General features: G+C 50.0%; 1 protein-coding gene across 1 annotated transcript in view; it reads left to right on the top strand.

The window, feature by feature from the left end:
* The first annotated feature begins 2,027 nt into the window (after window positions 1-2,027).
* The window catches only part of NXN (nucleoredoxin), a 161,344-nt gene continuing 143,841 nt past the window's right edge, over window positions 2,028-19,530 (top strand). Inside the window, exon 1 of the mRNA XM_075561248.1 lies at window positions 2,028-2,499. Coding sequence (XP_075417363.1) covers window positions 2,128-2,499 — 372 coding nt within the window. The 5' untranslated portion in view covers window positions 2,028-2,127. The remainder of the gene's footprint in view (window positions 2,500-19,530) is intronic.

Below are 19,530 nucleotides of genomic sequence, written 5' to 3'. Positions count from 1 at the left end.
CTTGGCCATCTCTTTCCAGAAACCAGCAATGAATACCTTTCGGGACACAACGGTCTGATATGCAAGTGGTCTTGGGGATGGCCCAAGATGGTTACAGACGATAACCAGGATGGTAATATAAGATAACCCACCCCGGGGTATTTCAGTAGGATTTGGATGAGAAGATAAAACATGTTAGCCTGTTGACAGTAGTTTATGCAGGATGCCTGATGTTTTTATATCTGTTGTATTAGCAGTGTTAACATGTTTCCACTAAAAAGCGAAGCTTTTATAGGAATACCTGGTGTATTATGGAATGTTGGCGTGACACTCGCCTTAGGAATGGACATGGTAGAGATGGAATATGTTCTGCCTCTTGAGCAGGGTTTTTGCCTGTTTAGAGTCCTCGGCTCAGAGATCCCTGCCTGTGAAATCAGGGGCAACCTTGGGTGGTTGCTCAAAGAATGGCTGTAATTTGTCGGGGCTGCCCATCCACTTCTGGTTTCTCCCTGCATCTTCTCACTCACTGGTTTATGTGGTAACTTCACAGAACTGAAAACCGGTATAATTTCGAGTTCTCCCCTAGAAACGCTGAGGAGGTTAGCCAGGGGAGTTCAAACTGGTGCCAAAAGCTTGCGGCTGTGACTTGAGGTTTACATTAACTACGGTAATTTATGATTAGAAAAATTTTTTTGCAAGTCGCTGCAATAAAAGAGAAAAAACAACCCCAAATATTGTTTGGCTTGCCACTTTCACATACTGGGCGCAAGACTCGTCTTCTTTTCCACTCCTTCCTTTAGATGGCGGTAGATGCCCAAGAAATGTTTCCAAGGGGGTGATAAGGCACTTTGAAAGGGGCATTTTTAATTTTTGCTTAGCTTTCGCCCTTGCTTTCACTAGATGAGCTCTGGTCACTCAATGGGCTGCTAACAGCTAACCACAAGGTCAGAAGTTCAAAGCCATCACCTGCTCCAGGGGAGAAATATGGGACTTTTTGTTGGGGTTTGCTTATCCTTGGTGGGCATGATATATATGTATATATATAAATATTAATTTTTTTCTTGAGGGTGGAGCATTGAAGGTTGGCCACAGCTCGCTTATTAATTCCATGACTCATTAAGCATTGGGTAGCATCTTGCCGGCTGGCAAAAGAAAAAAAAATCCCCAGATTTTTCTCAGCTGTCAACAGACTTGATCTAAGCTAGATGAAGATTCAGGAGCGCAGCCAGCCTTGCGAGCCGCTGCGGCATCTGTTGCACTGAATGCATTTGTTGACCAGGCAGTCACTCTCCCTGTGGCCCATGGCCACTGCGACCTGTAAGGGAACAGCCCCGCTCGCTCCCAGACTTGCAATCAGTCCCCAGGTATGGAATCCCTCCAGCGTGCCTCCCACGGGCTCAAGAAGCTACGGAAGAAACAGGAGGTGTGATGTCTTCCAAGTGCTTGTGACAGAGGCCACAGCACACTGACTAAGAGCACTGACTGCCACGCACGAGCTAGGCGGGGAGGGGAGGTCTTGCTGGGAAAGAAAGTGATGATTGTGTGGCAAGGTCAGAGGGTCGGCAATGGCCTACGGAAAGAAAGAGGAGGGGGTGAAGGAGTGGGTGGGACAAGGGGGCAGGCATGTGGGGGGCGGGGGGAGCTCTGGCGAAGACGAACGTCCAGAAGATGAGAAGGCGGAGGCCAAGGGCGGACTCTCCGTCGGACCCCGCGGCAACGTCAGCACGCGCCGGCTCTGCGGACCCTGCTCCTTCCTCGGCTCAGGCCCCGGGCAGCCTGCTGCAGCGGAGTGCTTCCGCTCAGCTTTCTCGCCAGGCCTGCCTCGCGCGCACCTGGACCACCGGGCGCCAACCGCGCTGCGGCGGACAGCGTCCTCACGCCCACCCCGCCCCCGCGAGGACAGCGCGGGCCTCGGGGGCGCGAACCCGGGCGGGCGGCCACGGGGGGCGTGGCGCGGGGCGGGCCGGGGGCGTGGCTCGGCCGGGGGGCGTGGCGCGGGCGGGCCCGGCGTGGGCGGGGCTCTGGGCTCACCCGCGCCCGCCGCCGCCGCTGCCGCCGCCGCCTGGCCGCCTCCGCCCGCCGCGCGGACCTGAGGAGCGGGGTCGGCGCCGCCTGGCCGCCCGCGTGCCGGGGCTGCGGTGGGCCAGGATGTCGGGCTTCCTGGAGGAGCTGCTGGGCGAAAAGCTGGTGACGGGCGGCGGCGAGGAGGTGGACGTGCACTCGCTGGGCGCCCGCGGCATCTCGCTGCTCGGGCTCTACTTCGGCTGCAGCCTGAGCGCCCCCTGCGCGCAGCTCAGCGCCAGCCTGGCCGCCTTCTACGGCCGCCTGCGGGGGGACGCGGCGGCCGGGCCGGGGGCCGGGGCCGGGGCCGGGGCCGGGGCTGGGGCGGCCGCCGAGCCCGAGCCGCGCCGCCGCCTGGAGATCGTCTTCGTATCCTCGGACCAGGACCAGCGGCAGTGGCAGGACTTCGTGCAGGACATGCCGTGGCTGGCGCTGCCCTACAAGGAGAAGCACAGGAAGGTGAGCGGCGCGGGCCGCGGTGGCGCCCCCACCTCCCCCCCCCCTCCGGCCTCCGGGCGCTGCCCGCGCGACCCCCGGAGGCTGATCCCCCGCGCTTCCCGCCCACCACCCCCGCTGCGCCCCGTCCCCCTTCTCCATCTTTGCTCGCTCGTCCCCTCCTGTCCCCCTTCCCTTTTTCATGCTCCCACCCCCCATTTCAGGACCCCGCCGGTTTGGGGTCTCGGTGGGGGCCACTCGAACTCCGGTGCCGAGGCGGGGGGAAGCTTGACACCCCTCGGCTTCCCTGACCGGGGCTTGTGCCCTGAGGGGTCCAGAGCCTGCCCTCTGTCCGCACACGCACCGGAGCTGGAGGCTCACTGCGGCCCAAACTCGGTGACCGCACCCCTTCCTCCAGGCCCCCGCCCCCCAGCCCCTTAAATGCTGGGAGGAGTCCTTGCCTTCCCTCAGCCACTTGACACCCTGCAGATACCTGTAGTCCGTGGGGGAGGGTGCCAGCCCCCTACCCATAATGCTCGACCAGGAAGTTTCCTTTCCCAGAGAAAAATCTGCATTCCTGGGCCGGGCTGCTCCCCTCCCCCTGCGACTGGGGACTGGGGGGCGCGCGACTGCCCCCCTCCCTGGGATGCCCACTGCAGACTCAGGGCTTTGGACGAGAAGGAGGAGCGTTGAAATCCCCTCTTGCCCTTCACCACCCCCTTTCCCCCTTCGCTGGCCCAGCTTCCCTCCCCAGATGCCTTGCAGACCTCTGAGTTGCCGGCCGGGCCACGGTGCCGGGCATGCTTAGAATCATATGCTGATCGACTTTCTGAACAACGTGGTTCTGGGGAAGCGTCTACCCACCCGACGCACGTCAACTTTTCACGTCTCCCAGAAATGAAATCACTTTGAGTGTCTGAATACATCTGTCGGATAAAGCTGTCTATTTTAGTCAAACAGACTTCAGGAAATTCTGGAATGAATGGAAACAGAAAAACGTTTCTTGGAGTCCTCTGCGTGGGCCTGTTGCAGTGGGTGGATGCCATTCCTTTACGGAGGCAAATCGCCGACTCGGGAGAGCATTGGAAGCAGGGCTGTTCGGGGCGGTTGGGCTCCTCTTGGCAAGATGGTAGCACATGTGCTTTTACGGAACCGCGAGCAAAGGGCTTTCTTTGACCGGAGCTCCAAATGTCTCAAGTAGACCCTCCATTCTGAAGCACTGTAAGGCACAGACTTGGGATTGATAGTTTGAAATACAGCTTAACAAATAGAGCCTGTAAAGTTAACTTTAAAGAAACAAGGGCCCACTAACCACATGGAGGCAAAACTTGGCCTGGTGACCACATTTGAGGTTATTTTGCCCCTACTTGATTTGTATGATTGATAGGGACTGAATATGCCTGACTGTTACTTTTTGCTTTAAAATACGGGAAACCTTACTGTTTGCTTTTCTTTCCCTCTCTACCCCCTTCCTCCCTCTCCTGCACCTTGGTGGTAGCTTCTATCATCCTTCTTGGGAGCTAACGAAAAGGTACTCAGTTTGGGACAAATAGCGCTCAGAAAGGTGATGTGCTAGAAACTATTTTCATGCTCTGTCAAGTTTTATTGCCAACCGATGCCTGCTTAAAATCATGCCCTTGTTGGATAATATGAATGATTTCTAGATTTTGAAAATATACCAAACTTACTGCCATTGAGTCAATTCTAACTCCAAGTGACCCTACAGGACAGAATGGGCACCCCTGTGTGTTTCTGAGATTGTAATTCTGTGTAGGAGCAGAAAGCCCCGTTCTCTCATGAACCTGGCTGGTGGTTTCGATCTGGTGACCTTATCATAGTTAGCAGCATGACGCATAACCACTTGCCACTAGGACTCCATTTGAAAACAGAGATTGGGGGTCCAATGTTGCAGACCCAGGGTTATTATTTTGTGTTTTTCACAGATTATGAAATAGATTTGCCTAAGAGAGTGAAAACATGAAGCCCACTGAGATGCTTTGCAAATATTAGAAGTCTTTTTTAGGAGAGGGAGAGTATTTGGTAGACGTGGACCATGCCTGGCCCTGTGTGTTCAGCCCAGTCCCAGTATACATTCCAACAGTGTCTGTGCCCTACCCTAGATCCTAACTCCACCAGGAGGAGAGGCTCAATGACGGGACAGACTCATGAAAATACTATTCAGGGTGCTGCTGCACATGCGGAAATGACAGTAGTGTGCATCTTAAAGCTTTATTTTTCCTCCCGTTTTTCTGACGCATTGTTCTCTACAACCAGCCCCTGCCACCCTTCATGGTCAGGAATAAGTAGCTCACGGTCTTACCCAGACACCTTCATTGGGGGTGAACTTCCAAAGAAAAAGGCTCTAGTTGTGCTGGTTCTGGACAGTGGCAGATCCTTGGGAATTAACATGTTGGATTGCTACCCACAAGGTCAGCAGTTTGAAACCACTCACCGAACCTTGAGAGAAAGATGAGGCATTCGACTCTTCGTAAAGAATTAGTCTTGAAAACCCACAGGGGCAGTGCTACCCTGTTCTTATAAGGCAGTGGTTCTCAACCTTCCTCATGCTGCGACCCTTTGATACAGTTCCTCATGTGGTGGTGACCCCACCGCCCCCACCATAAAATTATTTTCGTTGCTACTTCATCATTGTTATTTTGCTACTGTTATGAATTGGGTGACCCCTGTGAAAGGGTCATTCGACCCCCAAAAGGGTCGCAACCCACAGGTTGAGAACCGCTGTCTAGGGTCGCTGAGTTGGCATCAACTCGACGGCAGTAAGCTTAGTTCTTTTGGAGATATTTTTTGGTACTCGCTTTGAAAAGAATGTTTTGGCCGCTTGACACCAATCAGAAACTGAACAAATTTCTCCTCTGTAACTTTGAGCAGGTGTCTCTCCTGTTTGAAATGGGGCTCCTTAGTCCCTGGGCGGGGGTTGATAGAGTGTATGAAATTGGGCTCACTCTACCCACTTGATAACTTACGCCTCCCTGCTCCTGGCCATCTTAGCTGTGGCTGAGTGGATCTGTGCTCCACAGGGATTTCAGTGACTGATTTTCCTGGTGTTTCTTCCGAGGCACCTCAGGTGGAGTGGAACCCTCAACTGTCCAGTTGGCAAACAGGCACAGTAACCACATGACCCCCCCGCCCCCCCGGGACTCCATTCCTTGACAGGGCAGTGGCACCTCCAGGGCTTAGGTGCTTGGGTGGGCGGGCCTGTGGTCAATGGACTCCGGTTGGATCATCTCACCAGCTCTTAAAAAATGGCTCTCAAGAAGGGAGTTTTGTTTTACAATGGAAGGAAACTGAAGTTCCAAATTAACAATTTTTTTTTAAGTTCCCATTAACATTTGTTCTTTAAATTCCTTTGTATACTTCTTTCCCACTGGGATAACGAAGGATTATGGTTCTAATTAGTTATTGGCTGGCATGTCACAAAAGAAAATTGAAAAATTATGGCTGGGAAAGAAAATACCATGTGGTATTTCTTCCCCCCCACCCCCCGCTTTTATTAATTTCCTCCTTTGTATAGTAAGGAAGTCTGGAGGACCATACATGTTAAGCCTGTGTTTTGCCTGGACCGCCTCACCTTGCTTGGAGCGGTGAGAAAGCAGCAAATGAAAGGATTCCAGCCTCTTAGCTTTTGTTTTCAATTCTTTTCCAAAGGCTGAGCCTCTTCTCCTTCTATCAGAGGAAGACGAAAAAGCCCTGGGAGCTTGGGTGTTGCGGCATCCCCAACACACGCGCATTATATGGAATCATATTTAGATGATAGAACTTTGAGTGGGTTTCAGAGCAGTTTTGCCAAGAAGCCCATACTCCTGAAGTGAAGGCAGTTGGACTTGTTTGAATAAGTAGTTTTGCCTTTTTATTTAGTTCTTTCTGCTAGACATTTTTTCCAGGGTTCCGAAAAGAATGACTGAGACTTGTTGGAGGGAAATAGCTGGTCTTCAGGGAGGTCTCCGTCTTTGGATTAGTAGAAGGTTTTCAGTTGTGAAAACTGGAGAGTCAGTCTTCAGGGGCCACGCCAGCACAGTAGAAGTGCATACTGGCCCGGTCTTAAAACTCTAAGGGAAATATTTGGTCACTGGGGGAGTGCTGACATCAGAGGAACAGGACCCACAGCCCCTCTCTGGTTCTGGCTTGGTTCCAGAACTCCCTCCCTACCCCTCTGTGTTGGCAGGCAAAAGTTGTGGCGCATGGACATTGGTCTAGCATCTCCGGTCCTCCTGCTCCTCTAAGGCCTAGGGGGCCATCCTCCTGCAGTCTTGTGACTGGTTTCTTGCTGCTCTGGGTGGCTCCCATGGGCTCCGACCAAACCAGAGGCTCAGTCTAGCATTTTCCCGAATTGCTTCAGCTCTTTGTATGGGGCATGATTGAGTTTCTACCTAAAGAATATTGTGCAGTCTGATGCATCCTCTCTTCCTCCCTCTATCCAAATACCCTACCCACTGAGAGGGCATTTTCTAGGACACTGTGAGCTCATTAAGGAGCCCTGGTGAAACAGATCTAACTAAGAGGTTGGCTCTTCAAACCCGCCAGCTCTTCTGTGGGAGAAAGATAGAGCAGTTTGGGTCCCTCACTGGGTCTTCTCACCTTCAGTACGATATTCATGTTGAGGGTGGTGCAAAGCAGCAAAAGGCCATAGCTTTATAGATTGGGAATGTCTGACTTCCTCCCAAAGGGTCTGGTCTGGACCAATCAGGACAGGCTTGTCCTGGTGTCCGTGCTTCCAGGACTTGGACCAAACTAAGAAGAAACCAGAATCCAATGACAGGAACAAGGGTAAATTTCTTCCAGAGTGTCTCCTGGTCCCTTTATTTGCAATGTAGTTTTAAATCTGGTCTTTCCCCTCCGCATAATGAAAGCAGTCTAGAGTTGTGGTTGTTTCATCCATCTGCCCCCCAAGTTAGGGGCTTAGCTCGGTCACTTATTAACTGTGTGATTTCGAGCGAGTTGCTCAGCATCTCTGTTGCACCGGCTCCTCCCCTGTAGCACGGAGATGATTCTGTTGTCCTCACGTGCCACTGCGCTGATTGCCACGTGGAACAAACTCTACGTGACTGAGCAGAACTGCCCCAAAGGGTCTTAGAGGTGGTCATCTGTAGGAGCAGACCACAAGGGCTTTTCTCAGAGCAACTTTTCCGTTAGCCGCTGAGCACTGAACCATTGTGCCACCAGGGCTCCTTGGAGACAATACTACCTGCTGTAAAGAAAACAGGAGCGAATAGGTAAGTGTAGAGTTTAGAGCCAGCCAGGGTCAACAGGAGCAGAGTGCAGAATGTCCCCAGTGTCCCAAACACGTGGCTAACAGAGGATTGGAGGTTCAGCCCACCCACAGGTACTTCAGAAGAAAGACCTGGCGATCCACTTCTAATAGGGAGCACACTGGGAGCCCTGTGGCACGCGGTTCTACCCGGGGTCACCCTGCTTTGGAACTGATTCCACAGCAACTGGGCCTGGCCGTGCTCAGTAAATGCTGACTATTGGCTAATACATTATTACAACATATAAGTAATCCATCTCACAGTCCGAGCCCTTGGTACCCATCACTTCACACAACTGCTACACAGCGACGAGGGGTATATTTCTTTTCCTTTTTGAAGCAAACTATTTTTGCAAGTCTTCTGGGGGAGATGGTGAAGGAGCTGCTTAGAAGAGATGATAACCGGGGAGAAAGAAGCGCACAACAGCCAAAGTCAGGGCATATGAACTAATCTTAGTCCTTCAAGGCTGGGATGTGACTGATGTTTAAAGAGCTGCCGTGGGGAGGGAGGGAACAAATGAGGAGCTGATGCCAAGGGCTTACGTGGAGAGCAAATGTTCTGAGAATGATGAGGGCAGTGAATGTACAAATGTGCTTTACATATTGATGTATGTATGGATTGTGATGAGAGTTGTATGAGCCCCCAATAAAATGATTAAACAAAAAAAGAGCTGCCTGTTGAGGCACACCTGGATACTGCGGATAGGTGAAGCCCAGGTGTGATAAAGGGTACCAGCTCTCAAAAGAGCTTACCAGTGAGTTCTGACGTGTTCATCGTGTGGTTAAGCCAGAGCTGTTGAGCGGGTCGTCCCTGACTGGTTAAATCTGGGCAGCGAGGAGGCTGCTGCTCATTTTTAAGTGGGAAACGGACGGTGCCATGAGTCGTAGCAGTACGTCCCCATACGGACCTGCCTCTGTCCTGCGCTCCGGAATGCTGTGGGGAGACGTCTGCTCAGGTAGAAAGCCATTTGGGCTTTCAAACGCCTCTTGCAGTTAGCATTTCAGGCATGGCCCACTAGCGGTTCTTGCTCATAGATCTGCCTTCTGACAAGGGTTGCTTTGTGAACCAGAGTTCAACGGAAAGAAGTTCCCCCATGGGGGAAACTGGGCCCTTGGGAATGCCCTTTTCTAATTGTTTTGGGGCTCCAGCTGGCCCCATCTGGGCTCCTTCCTGCATGATTTTGCTTCATGGGGCAAGTGGACACCGATTGTTGGCTCTCTAGTCCGTGCTGTTTCTTGGCGATGGCCACATGTCTCCGAGTAGAAATGTGCTCTGTGGAATCTTCATGGACTGGACTATTCAAAAGTCGATCACCAGACCCTTTTTCCAAGGTGCCTCCTGTGGACTTGAACCACCGGCCTCTCGGTTCATGGCCCAGTATGTTAACCGCTTGCCACACCCAGGGTGGACACTACAGCAACCTAAGAACGGTGGGTGGCTGGTTTGGCAGAGGGTGCGCTTTCCTTCCTCCCGCATGAAATGCCCAGCAGGGCCCAGTGTTATCCAGCAGAGCACTTTGTTTTCTGCGTTTGGTCAGAGTATCAATTGTGTTTCCTTCAGGGCACTCCCAGGTCCTGGTGGCAGCCCTCGGGGTGTGGTGGGTGACGCTCTGGGCTGCTCACGGAGAGGTCAGTAGTTTGAAACCATCCGCTTCTCCTTGGGGAGAGGAGGAGGAGCCGTTCTACTCCTGTGCGGATTTCCAGCCTCCGAAGCCCACCGGGCAGCTCTTCCTTGTCCTGGAGGGTGTTGGGAGTGAGCGCGGACTCTGGGCGGGACAGTGAGTTCGGCTTTTGAGAGAGATCGTTACCCTCCAAGCCCTTTCATAGTCGTGTGGTCTCCCTCGTCATTATGTTTAAAGTAAATTGTCCGAATCCCAGATGCCATCCTTGATGCATCTCCTCCCCCCTCACCCCTCACATCCACACGGGCACCAGTGTGTGTCTTCCCACTTTGACCTCTGCAGTGGCACTCTCCCCTCATCAGTGCTCGGAGGATCCCGTGTTATCTGTGCCCTCCTGGGGCTCCCTGTTTTCTGTCCTGACTCCTTGAAATGGCTCTCTGGACCAGAGCTTCCCCATCTAGTTGAAATGGCTCTCTGGACCAGAGCTTCTCCATCTAGCTGTGGCTGAGGGTCAGGTGTCTTTGTTTTTAATTTGTTTTCTCCAAGCCAGTCAGTCACACACTGGTTTGTGACTCTCTCCAAGACTAATGTGGGGGGTGTTAACCCTATAACGCCTGAATTTTTAATTTCAGGGAAAAATTTTTGTTTTGATTCTTTTATAGTTATCCGTATATATTAACATATACATTTAAATGACGTGTGGGTGCTGCTGGCATGTCTCTGCTGCTGTCAGTTGTTAAGGCCTTATCTCCCAACGTTGGTACCGACCTTGTTAACCAAACCAAACTCGCCATCAATGAGTCAATGCCGACTCTTATGGACCCACTGTGGGTTTCCAAGACCATAACTGTGTTTAGGAGTAGAAAACCCAGTCTTTCTCTAGCAGGGCTGCTGGTGGTTTTGAACTGCCGACCATGTGGATCGCAGCCCAATGTGTAACCACTATACAAGCAGGGCTCCCCTCACCTTGTTGGGGACCAGAAATAACGCACGGACAGGCTGGCCTGTAAACCCTGGCTCTAGACGGTTTCTGGAATGAAATGGCAAGTCCAGAATGACACCTTGTACCATTGTCCTGACAAGCCTGCGCCCTGACTATTCCCCAGCGCCAGCTCACCATGCGTGTACTCTGTTGGATTTGTCCCTCTGGAGCACCTGCCCTTCTCTTTCTCCTTCCAGCTGGTGGACCGTGGAACTTCCAAATTGATCCATGGGGCCCTTGCCTTCCATCAGGCGGGATGTTTCTCCTGGGAGCTTCTTCAGGTCCTAGGCTCAGACTTTTGTAGTGTTTTTTGTTTGTTTGTTTGTCTTTTCCACTAGACAGTAAACTCCTAGAGGACAAGAGGGAATCAAGGGCCTGACTGGGAGATAATTGTGTTAAGGTGTTTGTAAAACTAAATACCGTAGATACTCGAGTATAAGGCAACCTGAATATCAGCCGAGGCACCTAATTTTATCCCAAAACAGCATTTAAAAATGTGCTGAAAAAACTCGGCTTATACATGAGTATATATGGTACCTCACCGCCATTGAGCCAATTCAGATGCTTAGTGACCCTATTGGACAGGGTAGAACTGCCCCTGTGGGTTTCCAAGACTGTACCATTTTATAGGAGTAGAGAGCCTCACTTTTCTCCCTTTGATCTCCCGGTCGGTCATTTCCAACGACTGGCTTTGTGGTTAACATAGTGTAACCCACTATGCCACCAGGCCTCCATTATGGTGCCTAGGCTTGGATAATCTGGTCAGGGAAAGCAGGCTTGTGAGTTCGAGACTGATACTTTGTAAGCCTCTCTCGTGACTTCTGGGGCACGCAAATTCTGCTGTTACTTAGCTTGATGTTATGGCAATATTATTAGAGTGGTGTAATTGTGTATCCTGTATATAATATGTGGGTGTCTTTGTTTGGTTTTGTATCTTAATGAATTCTTCAGCCAGCACTTGAACAAATCAATTTCCCAGCTGGGCGAGTCCCCAGTTCTTCCCTTGGCAAATACATTTCCCTGGGATTCCGGGCTCAAAAAATAGGAAAGGGTTTACGTCCAATTCTGGAAGGCAGCTATGCTCACCGCTGTGCCACCAACGTCGCTTGAAACTCTGTTTCTGAAGTGTCACAAAGAATCTCAGACTATTACAAAGTCTCCAATCTGCAGACCTTTCATTCCATGCTTTCCTATTTCACAAACATCATGTGTTTCTCTAGCACCTTGCATGTCTTCTCCCCGGCAACGAGGAATCAATAGATACGAAGCGCCTTGACTTTTCAAATTCTGTTGAAGTTGGAGAATTAAAGGCAAAGAAAACCATCGATCCGATCAAGGTCACTGGAGCGAACAGGAGCTGAGTGCAGTTAGGGCAAGGTCAGCTCAGTTCTCCCCGCTGGTGACATTGTCTTTAAAATCAGTCAAGTCAAAACTTCTCCCATGGTGGGAGGGGAGGGAGCGCAAAGTTCCCTTCTGGACAAAACGGATTTTGTGTGGGTTCATTCTCAGTGTGCACAGGAAACCAAACCAAACCAGATTCACTACCACCCAGTCAATTCCGACTCTCAGTGACCCTAGAGCAGTGGTTCTCAACTTCTACCACTGCGACCCTGTCATGCAGCGCCTCCTGTGGTGGTGACCCCCCAACCATAACATTATTGTCGTTGCTACTTCATTGCTGTCATTTTGCTGCTATGATGAATCGGGCGACCCCTGTGAAAAGGTTGTTCAACCCACAGGTTGAGAACCGCTGCCCTAGAGGACAGGGTAGAACTGCCCCTGTGGATTTCTGAAACTGTTTTAAAAATGTTTTATTAATTGGGATTAATATATATACCAAATTATTCCATAGTTCATTCACGTCCAGCAGAATTGTACAGGAACTACCACAATCAGTTTCCAGATACTGTTTTTTGAAACGGACCCCTTGACGTCATCACCCCTTCACCCCACTACCACCTCTGTGCCCTCCTCCCCACCAAACCCTTATTCCACTTGCTGACTCTGTAGATTCATCAGCCCTGGTTTTTATATACCAACCCCCACCCTGGCCCCCCCCCCAACAACAATCATCATCACTTCAAGAGGGTGACACCCCCCAGTGACCCAATACCCCTGAGATACCCCGAGATTGTAACTCTTTATGGGAACAGAAAGCCTCACTGCTCTTCCGTGTACACACAGGACGCTCTGCAGTGGGCGGTCATTGCTGAGCCGCATAGGATATTTGCTAATACGTGGAAGGAGGCGTGGGGAGCCCAGGCTTCCTTTCCTGGAGACCTTTCCTGTGCCTTTTCATACTCAGTAAAATCCCCACCCCCACCCCTTTCATCCTCTGCAAAGCCCCGGGCTGGGGCTGCTTTCATGCTTTTGTTCAGAGACAAAGTGGAACCTCAGGTGTCCTGCCGGGGTCCTAGGACTCAATGGGCCTCCCTTTTCTGAGCTTTCCAGAAACCGCCTCTCCACCTTCCTGTGCAGTCTCCAAGATGTGCCTTCTGGTTTCTGACAAGTCGGGAGTGGGGTAACTGGAAGTTGCTGGAGTGCGGCTGCTCTGGAGTGAAACCCCGTAATGGAAACTTTGGTTCCGTGGTGGCGTCTGTGATGAAAAGCAAACATACATTTTCAACTGCTTTCTGGCCATAGCTCTTGGACCAGAAACACAATGTGTTTTTGTGTGAACGCCATGCCGCCTGGGGAAGGGCAGATGGGTAGACAGACAGAAAAAAGAATCCTTGCTACAAAACAATAAGAGGCTGGAAAGGAGTTAGGGTGTTTCTTTCTCTGACAACATTCGATGTAAACATTGTGAGATAAACACCATCGCAGTAACGCCGGGTGCCATTTCTCTGTGGCCCGGCTGGTTTTAGATCTTGGCTCTCGCTGTTGGAGCACCCAAACCAGGGTGTGGTGGGTGTTTGCTGTTCCAGGGATAAGGTTTCCCGTGGTTTTCTCAGGAGAATTTTCTCCAGATGAGTGAGTCGGTTTTTTATTTGTCTCTCTGGTGCATGCTCACTGTGATGAAAATCAGAATGGATTTTAGTCTGTTTAGAGCCAGAGGACATTGCCTCCTGTCCCTTTAAATTCGATCAGGTCTGGCCAGTTTCCTTTCGATCCTGCTGGTTCCCAGCTCAGCCCCTCATCTGTTCCTCATTTTTCAGAGTTGGAGGAGAAATGTAAAGATTGGGCGGGACAATGTGAATAGAGAACAATCACAGTGTCACTCTCTGGCCTTGAAGGGAATGGAGGTGTAAGAGCAGTGTTTTCAGTTTAGGGGCACGCACCTGACTATAACTTAAAAAAGTTGTTTACACCTATGGGCCTTAAAAAAGTTCTCCCTTATTTAAAAACCCACTGCCATCAAGTCAATTTCTGACTCTACACCCCTATAGGTCAGGGTAGAACTAACCCCTGTGGGTTTCCAAGACTAACTCTTTCTGGGAGTAGAAAGCCTCATCTTTCTTCTGTGGAGTGGCTGGTAGTTTCAAACTGCTGACCTTGTGGTTAGCAGCCCAACGTGTAACCCATTACATCACCAGGACTCCGCCTCCTTTATTAATAGTGATTGTTTACAATATCTGGCGTAGGAGGTAAGCAAACCGAGGCCTTGTCACTTTTCTGTTAATGTGACAATGAGGCAAAAGAATGCTAAACTCGTTCCTCCTTTCCTGGTTGGTACAGTGGGGTCATCCAAACAGTTAATCAGCTCAGCTGCAGGCTGGAGGTTTGAGTCCATCCAGGGGTGCCTTTACAGAGAAGCCTGGAAGTCTACGCCAGAAAAACAAGCCACCAGAAATCAGGTGACGCGCACTTTCTCAGGCCCACGGGTTTTGCCAGGTACCTGAAGGCACTCAGTAGCTGGCTAGCCAGAAGCTAGCTGCCCAATAGGATTGTTAAGAATGAAGTGATCTAACATTTGAAAAGTGGCTTAGAAGTATGTCTGGCCCATAGCAAATTCCATTTAAATATTCACTCCAAGGGGTGGGTGGGTAGTTAATAGTACGTTTTATGTGCTAGTCATCTTATAGAAGAGAGGAATTCTTGGCCTTTTTACATCTCGAGGCTACTCCTTGCCACCCGCCGCCCCAAGTGTAATTCTTGGCCTCGCACATCCCACTCTTGCATGTCTCTTCATTTCTTTCCTGCTGCTGAGGTGTGCTTTCTAGTTGTGCCCTCTGCCTCATACCTGGTCTCGCACCACCCTCACCCTCGTGGCTGTGTTTTCACTCACGGTTGCAACCACTGTGTCCATCCAGCTCGGGGAAGTATCTTTTTTCTGGTGACCTTCTGCTTGACTTAGGAAACCCGTCCCAGGCATCCTGTCATTTCTTTCATAAACATTTCCCTCTAAAAGAAGGGGACCTTTAAAACAGGACTGGGATATACCATCTGAAAATACAAGTTCTCGACAGAAGCGAGACCAGTAAAATGTGTGTGTACGTATGTGTACATAGATGTAGATAGGTGGATAGATTGTGTTCATCTCAAGGAAATGGCAAGTTCCAAGTCCATGGATCAGATGTCAGGCAGAAGGCCTGCTGCACGTAGCTGAAGGGTCTGATGAACCCACGATCAGCAGATCAGACAGCAGACAAGGTCCACAGGTAAGATGATAGGCTGTTAACAACTGCCATGACTGGCAGGCACTACCACAGACGACTGACTCAAGTCCAAAGACTTGAGTCATATGCAGAATCCAGACCCATCAAAAGGCAAATGAGCTTTGCCCAAGCACCACATATATTCCCACACTGCTGAGGAAACTCCCTTCCAGTGGACTGGTCACTCCTGGCAAAATTGATCATCAAGGTAATTTCATCACCCTAGATCTAATCAAAGAAAGATGACTCCTTACCTGCTAAACCACTCAGAAGCCTAATCCAGCCAAGTGGACTGTTGACTGATAGGGCTCACATTTTCTGCCTGTTCACTTCGGAGCCTTCTCCACAATTGTCTGGGACCCCTCTTAAAGGGTGGTCCCCACACCTGAATATATAATTTCAATGTGGCCTGCCTCAGCCACTCAGGTATGCTTAGCTTCTCTTGGATCATAGAAACTGTCTAGGCTTATATCACCTTTGTCTAAGATTATGCTAGCTTCCCTGACAGCCACACCATAACCTGTTGGCTCACTAACCTTTGGGGCAACCGAAGTACCAGTGTCTTTTTCATCAATTTTTGAATATAATACTTTTATTGACGAATCTTACGCAATCCAATATATCCATTCACAGACAATTCTATTGTTTGGTCCCATCGAGTGGGGTTATACAGTCATCAATGCTGTCAACTTTCCATTCCCCCCTTTTCATCAATCTTCTACCTGACACTTGAGAACAGAGTCCACAATCTTCTGTTTATTATTGTTGAGGATTAATTCATGTAGATGTGATTAGGTCTGACATCTTGGAAGGACTGAGTCTGGGATGAAGAGTTTTTTAACATGGTGATACAGTCTGGCACGGTCATCATCGCTCCGTGCTAGCTCTGAATCATGGTCCTTTCCTAATCTGTATCCAGGCAGTTGGCAAAAATATTAAAAAGATTTAAATCCCAGGACATGCTGCTAGAGGCCGCCTTCAGGTTTGTAAAGCAGTTAATTCCGACTCATGGCAGCCTCGTTTGTGTCAGAGTAGAGTCTGGCTCCGCAGACTCTTTAGTGACTGATTTTTTTTTCTTTTTTTACATTTTATTAGGGACTCAAACAACTCTTATCACCATCCATACATATACATACATCAATTGTATAAAGCACATCCATACATTCCCCGCCTCAATCATTCTCAAAGCATTTGCTCTCCACCCAAGCCCCCTGCATCAGGTCCTCTTTTTTTTCCCCTCCCTCCCTTCTCCCCCCTCCCCCATGTGCTCTTGGTAATTTATACATCGTTATTTTGTCATATCCTGCCCTATCCGGAGTCTCCCTTCCCCCTTCTCTGCTGTCCCTCTCCCAGGGAGGAGGTCACATGTGGATCCTTGTAATCAGTTCCCCCTTTCCAACCCACTCACCCTCCACTCTCCCAGCATTGTCCCTCACACCCTTGTTCCTGAAGGTATCATCCACCCTGGATTCCCTGTACCTCCAGCCCTTATATGTACCAGTGTACAGCCTCTGTCCTATCCAGCCCTGCAAGGTAGAATTCGGATCATGGTAGTTGGGGGGAGGAAGCATCCAGGATCTGGGGGAAAGCTGTGTTTTTCATCGATACTACCTCACACCCTAATTAACCCATCTCCTCTCCTAAACCCCTCTATGAGGGGATCTCCATTGGCCGACACTTGGGCCTTGGGTCTCCACTCTGCACTTCCCCCTTCATTCAATGTGGTATATATATACATATATACATATACATATACACATACATACACATACTTATATCTTTTTTTTTTTTTTGCATGATGCCTTATACCTGGTCCCTTGGTACCTCGTGATCGCACTGGCCGGTGTGCTTCTTCCATGTGGGCTTATTTGCTTCTGAGCTAGATGGCCACTTGTTCACCTTCAAGCCTTTAAGACCCCAGACACTATCTCTTTTGATAGCCGGGCACCATCAGCTTTCTTCACCACATTTGCTTATGCACCCATTTGTCTTCAGCGATCCTATCATGGAGGTGTGCAGTCAATGATATGATTTTTTGTTCTTTGATGCCTGGTAACTGATCCCTTTGGGGCCACTCGATCACACAGGCTGGTGTGTTCTTCCATGTGGACTTTGTTGCTTCTGAGCTAGATGGCCGCTTGTTTATCTTCAAGCCTTTAAGACCCCAGTCACTATCTCTTTTGATAGCCGGGCACCATCAGCTTTCTTCACCACATTTACTTGTTCACCCACTTTGGCTCCAGCCATTGTGTCGGGATAGTGACTGATTTTTTAGAAGTAGATTGCCAGGCCTTTCTTCCAAGGCACCTCAAGGTTGACCTGAATCTCCAACCTTTCAGTTTGAAGCCAAGCACCTTTGCATCACTACTCAGGAACTCCCAGTATATAGTGGTCCATGAGCCACTCACTCCACCAACTTCCAACCCAGCTAATTTCAAGTCCTCGGTACCATGCAGCCCACCTCTCTCCTTGGGTGAACCTATTTATCACGGGGAACTTAACATTTATCCTGATGGATAATTTAGCTATTTATTGCTTCCCTCTAAAGGAAAGATAGACTGAAGTGACCCCATGCTTGGTCCTAATGGATCGCTCTGTTTCTCAGTGTGCGTTTAAGAGCTGGTATAAGCTCTAGACCCTGTGTAAGGGTTGAGTTGAGTCATGAATTGGTAATTTGCAGAATTTCTCCTTTTGCCCTTTTGATAATGGACAGCCTTCCCATTGGTTGGCCCCCAGTCCGGAGAACCATGGCAGGGGCAGGTGATCGACGGGCACACTCTCGCTCTCGGATGTAAGTTGTATCTTGAAGGATGCTGAGTGCGTGTGGAGTGGCAGTGCATTGGATTTCTGCAGATGCGCCCTGACCATCAGGGTAGAGGTGAGCGTCCTGCTCCCAGTCTGCTGTGACTACTTCTCCCCCATCCCACCACCTGCCTTCCCACTGGCTCCTTAAGACAGGGGTCCTCCAATTTTTAAACAGGGGCTGGTTCATTGTCCCTTAGACCCGTTGGAGGACTGGACTATAGTTTAAAAAAAATTATGAACAAAGTCCTATGCACACTGCACATATCTAATTTTGAAGTACAAAACCAAACGGGGCAAAAACACCCGGCGGGCTGGATAAATGCCCTTGGCGAGGCTGCATGTGGCCCGGGCCGTAGTTTGAGGACGCCTGCCTTAAGGTACTCGTAGAGCCTGGGGGAGTCTATTTTCGTAACCTCTGTGACCTCCCCCATCACCAGCAGGTGGAGCGTGGGCTGGCTGCTAAGTGTTTTGTTTTAATCCTGGTCATAGACATTGACTCGCTACCAAGCTATCCATCAGCCTTGTGTGGACGGATTTATTTTTCTTAATAGTTGACTTCATTTTTTTAAGGCAAATCAGCTTTATTTTGAACATTTCACCTTAATTTGAAGTGGATTTTAAAAATCTTGTGCATTTTGCCCGTTCACGATGGCACGTGAGCCTGCTAAGGCCGTTTTGGAGTTGGACACATGAGGATTCTGACATGTTGAATGATAGGCAGGAAGATGACTTGGAATCAATGCCTTGCCACATTGGGCCGGCCTGGGGGGAGGGTGGGTGGAGAGGAAAGAACACTTCTCTTGTTGAAGGTCCCTGACTCCCACCTTTGGTGTATTATTATTCTAAGCTTTCGCAAATGTTCGTAAGCGTGAACTACTACTTAATGCCACTTGAACATACTCACTCTCCCTGGGCTGTTGTGGGCAGCACTAATTTGCAGGGACTGTGGTCGAACATTCTGGTTTTGAAACGCCCTTCGAAACACTGCCTTCCAGTGAAGGCTCAGTTAGTGACTTCTGAGCTCATCTGAGTCCGTTTTTCAGTTGATGACTGCCACAGAGCCAATGGTTTCCAGGCAAATATATAGATCTTCCCCCTGCCCTGCCCCCTCCCCAACAAAACCCGCTGGCCTGCTCGGGTCCTTGGAGATGAGAGAGGGGCTTGTCTGCCTGCTGGCTTGGTCCTCAGCTTGGTTTATGGCTTAACTGCTCGCTGTTTACGCTACAGAGTCATTAAGAGCCCTTTCTCCAGCATATGTTTAACACCAGTTTTTCCACTTACCCTTTCCCCCCATTTATTATTATTTTTTAATTTAAAAGTTAAATCTCTTTCCAGAGATAGAAAACCACTGTTCTTCGTGGTGACCTGTATGTTCTCTTGGGGGGTGGGTGGGAGGGGTGGTGTCGCGAATGCAGTCCTACATCTATAAATGTGTAGGATCACACACATAGTGTTACCCAAGCAGCTGGAGCAGGTAAGTTAGTCCCTTCCGATGGGACATAAAATGAAGGGTTCACAGGGGGAAAAATAGTATGTCCCCAATGGTCACTCTTGAAGCAGCCACCACGAGCAGTTTCTTGTATGTGTCTCCAGAGACCGTCTGTACACATGTGAGGGGACTTCAGAAAGTTTGTGGGACAATTCCAGTGATCTAGCTCCATGCTTCCCAGAGCTTTTCAGAGCCCCTCCCTCAAAGGACCCAGCCCTGAGTAGGTGTGCCCAGGTGCTGGTTCCCCTGCCTCAGGTGGGTAAAGGCTAGCAGTGCCTTCGTGGCATAGCCTG

The sequence above is a fragment of the Tenrec ecaudatus genome, chromosome 10 (genome assembly GCF_050624435.1).
Source record: "Tenrec ecaudatus isolate mTenEca1 chromosome 10, mTenEca1.hap1, whole genome shotgun sequence".
Taxonomy (NCBI): Eukaryota; Metazoa; Chordata; class Mammalia; order Afrosoricida; family Tenrecidae; genus Tenrec; species Tenrec ecaudatus.
Note: the sequence above shows the minus strand (reverse complement) of the source record. Positions and strands in the feature narration are given on the sequence as shown.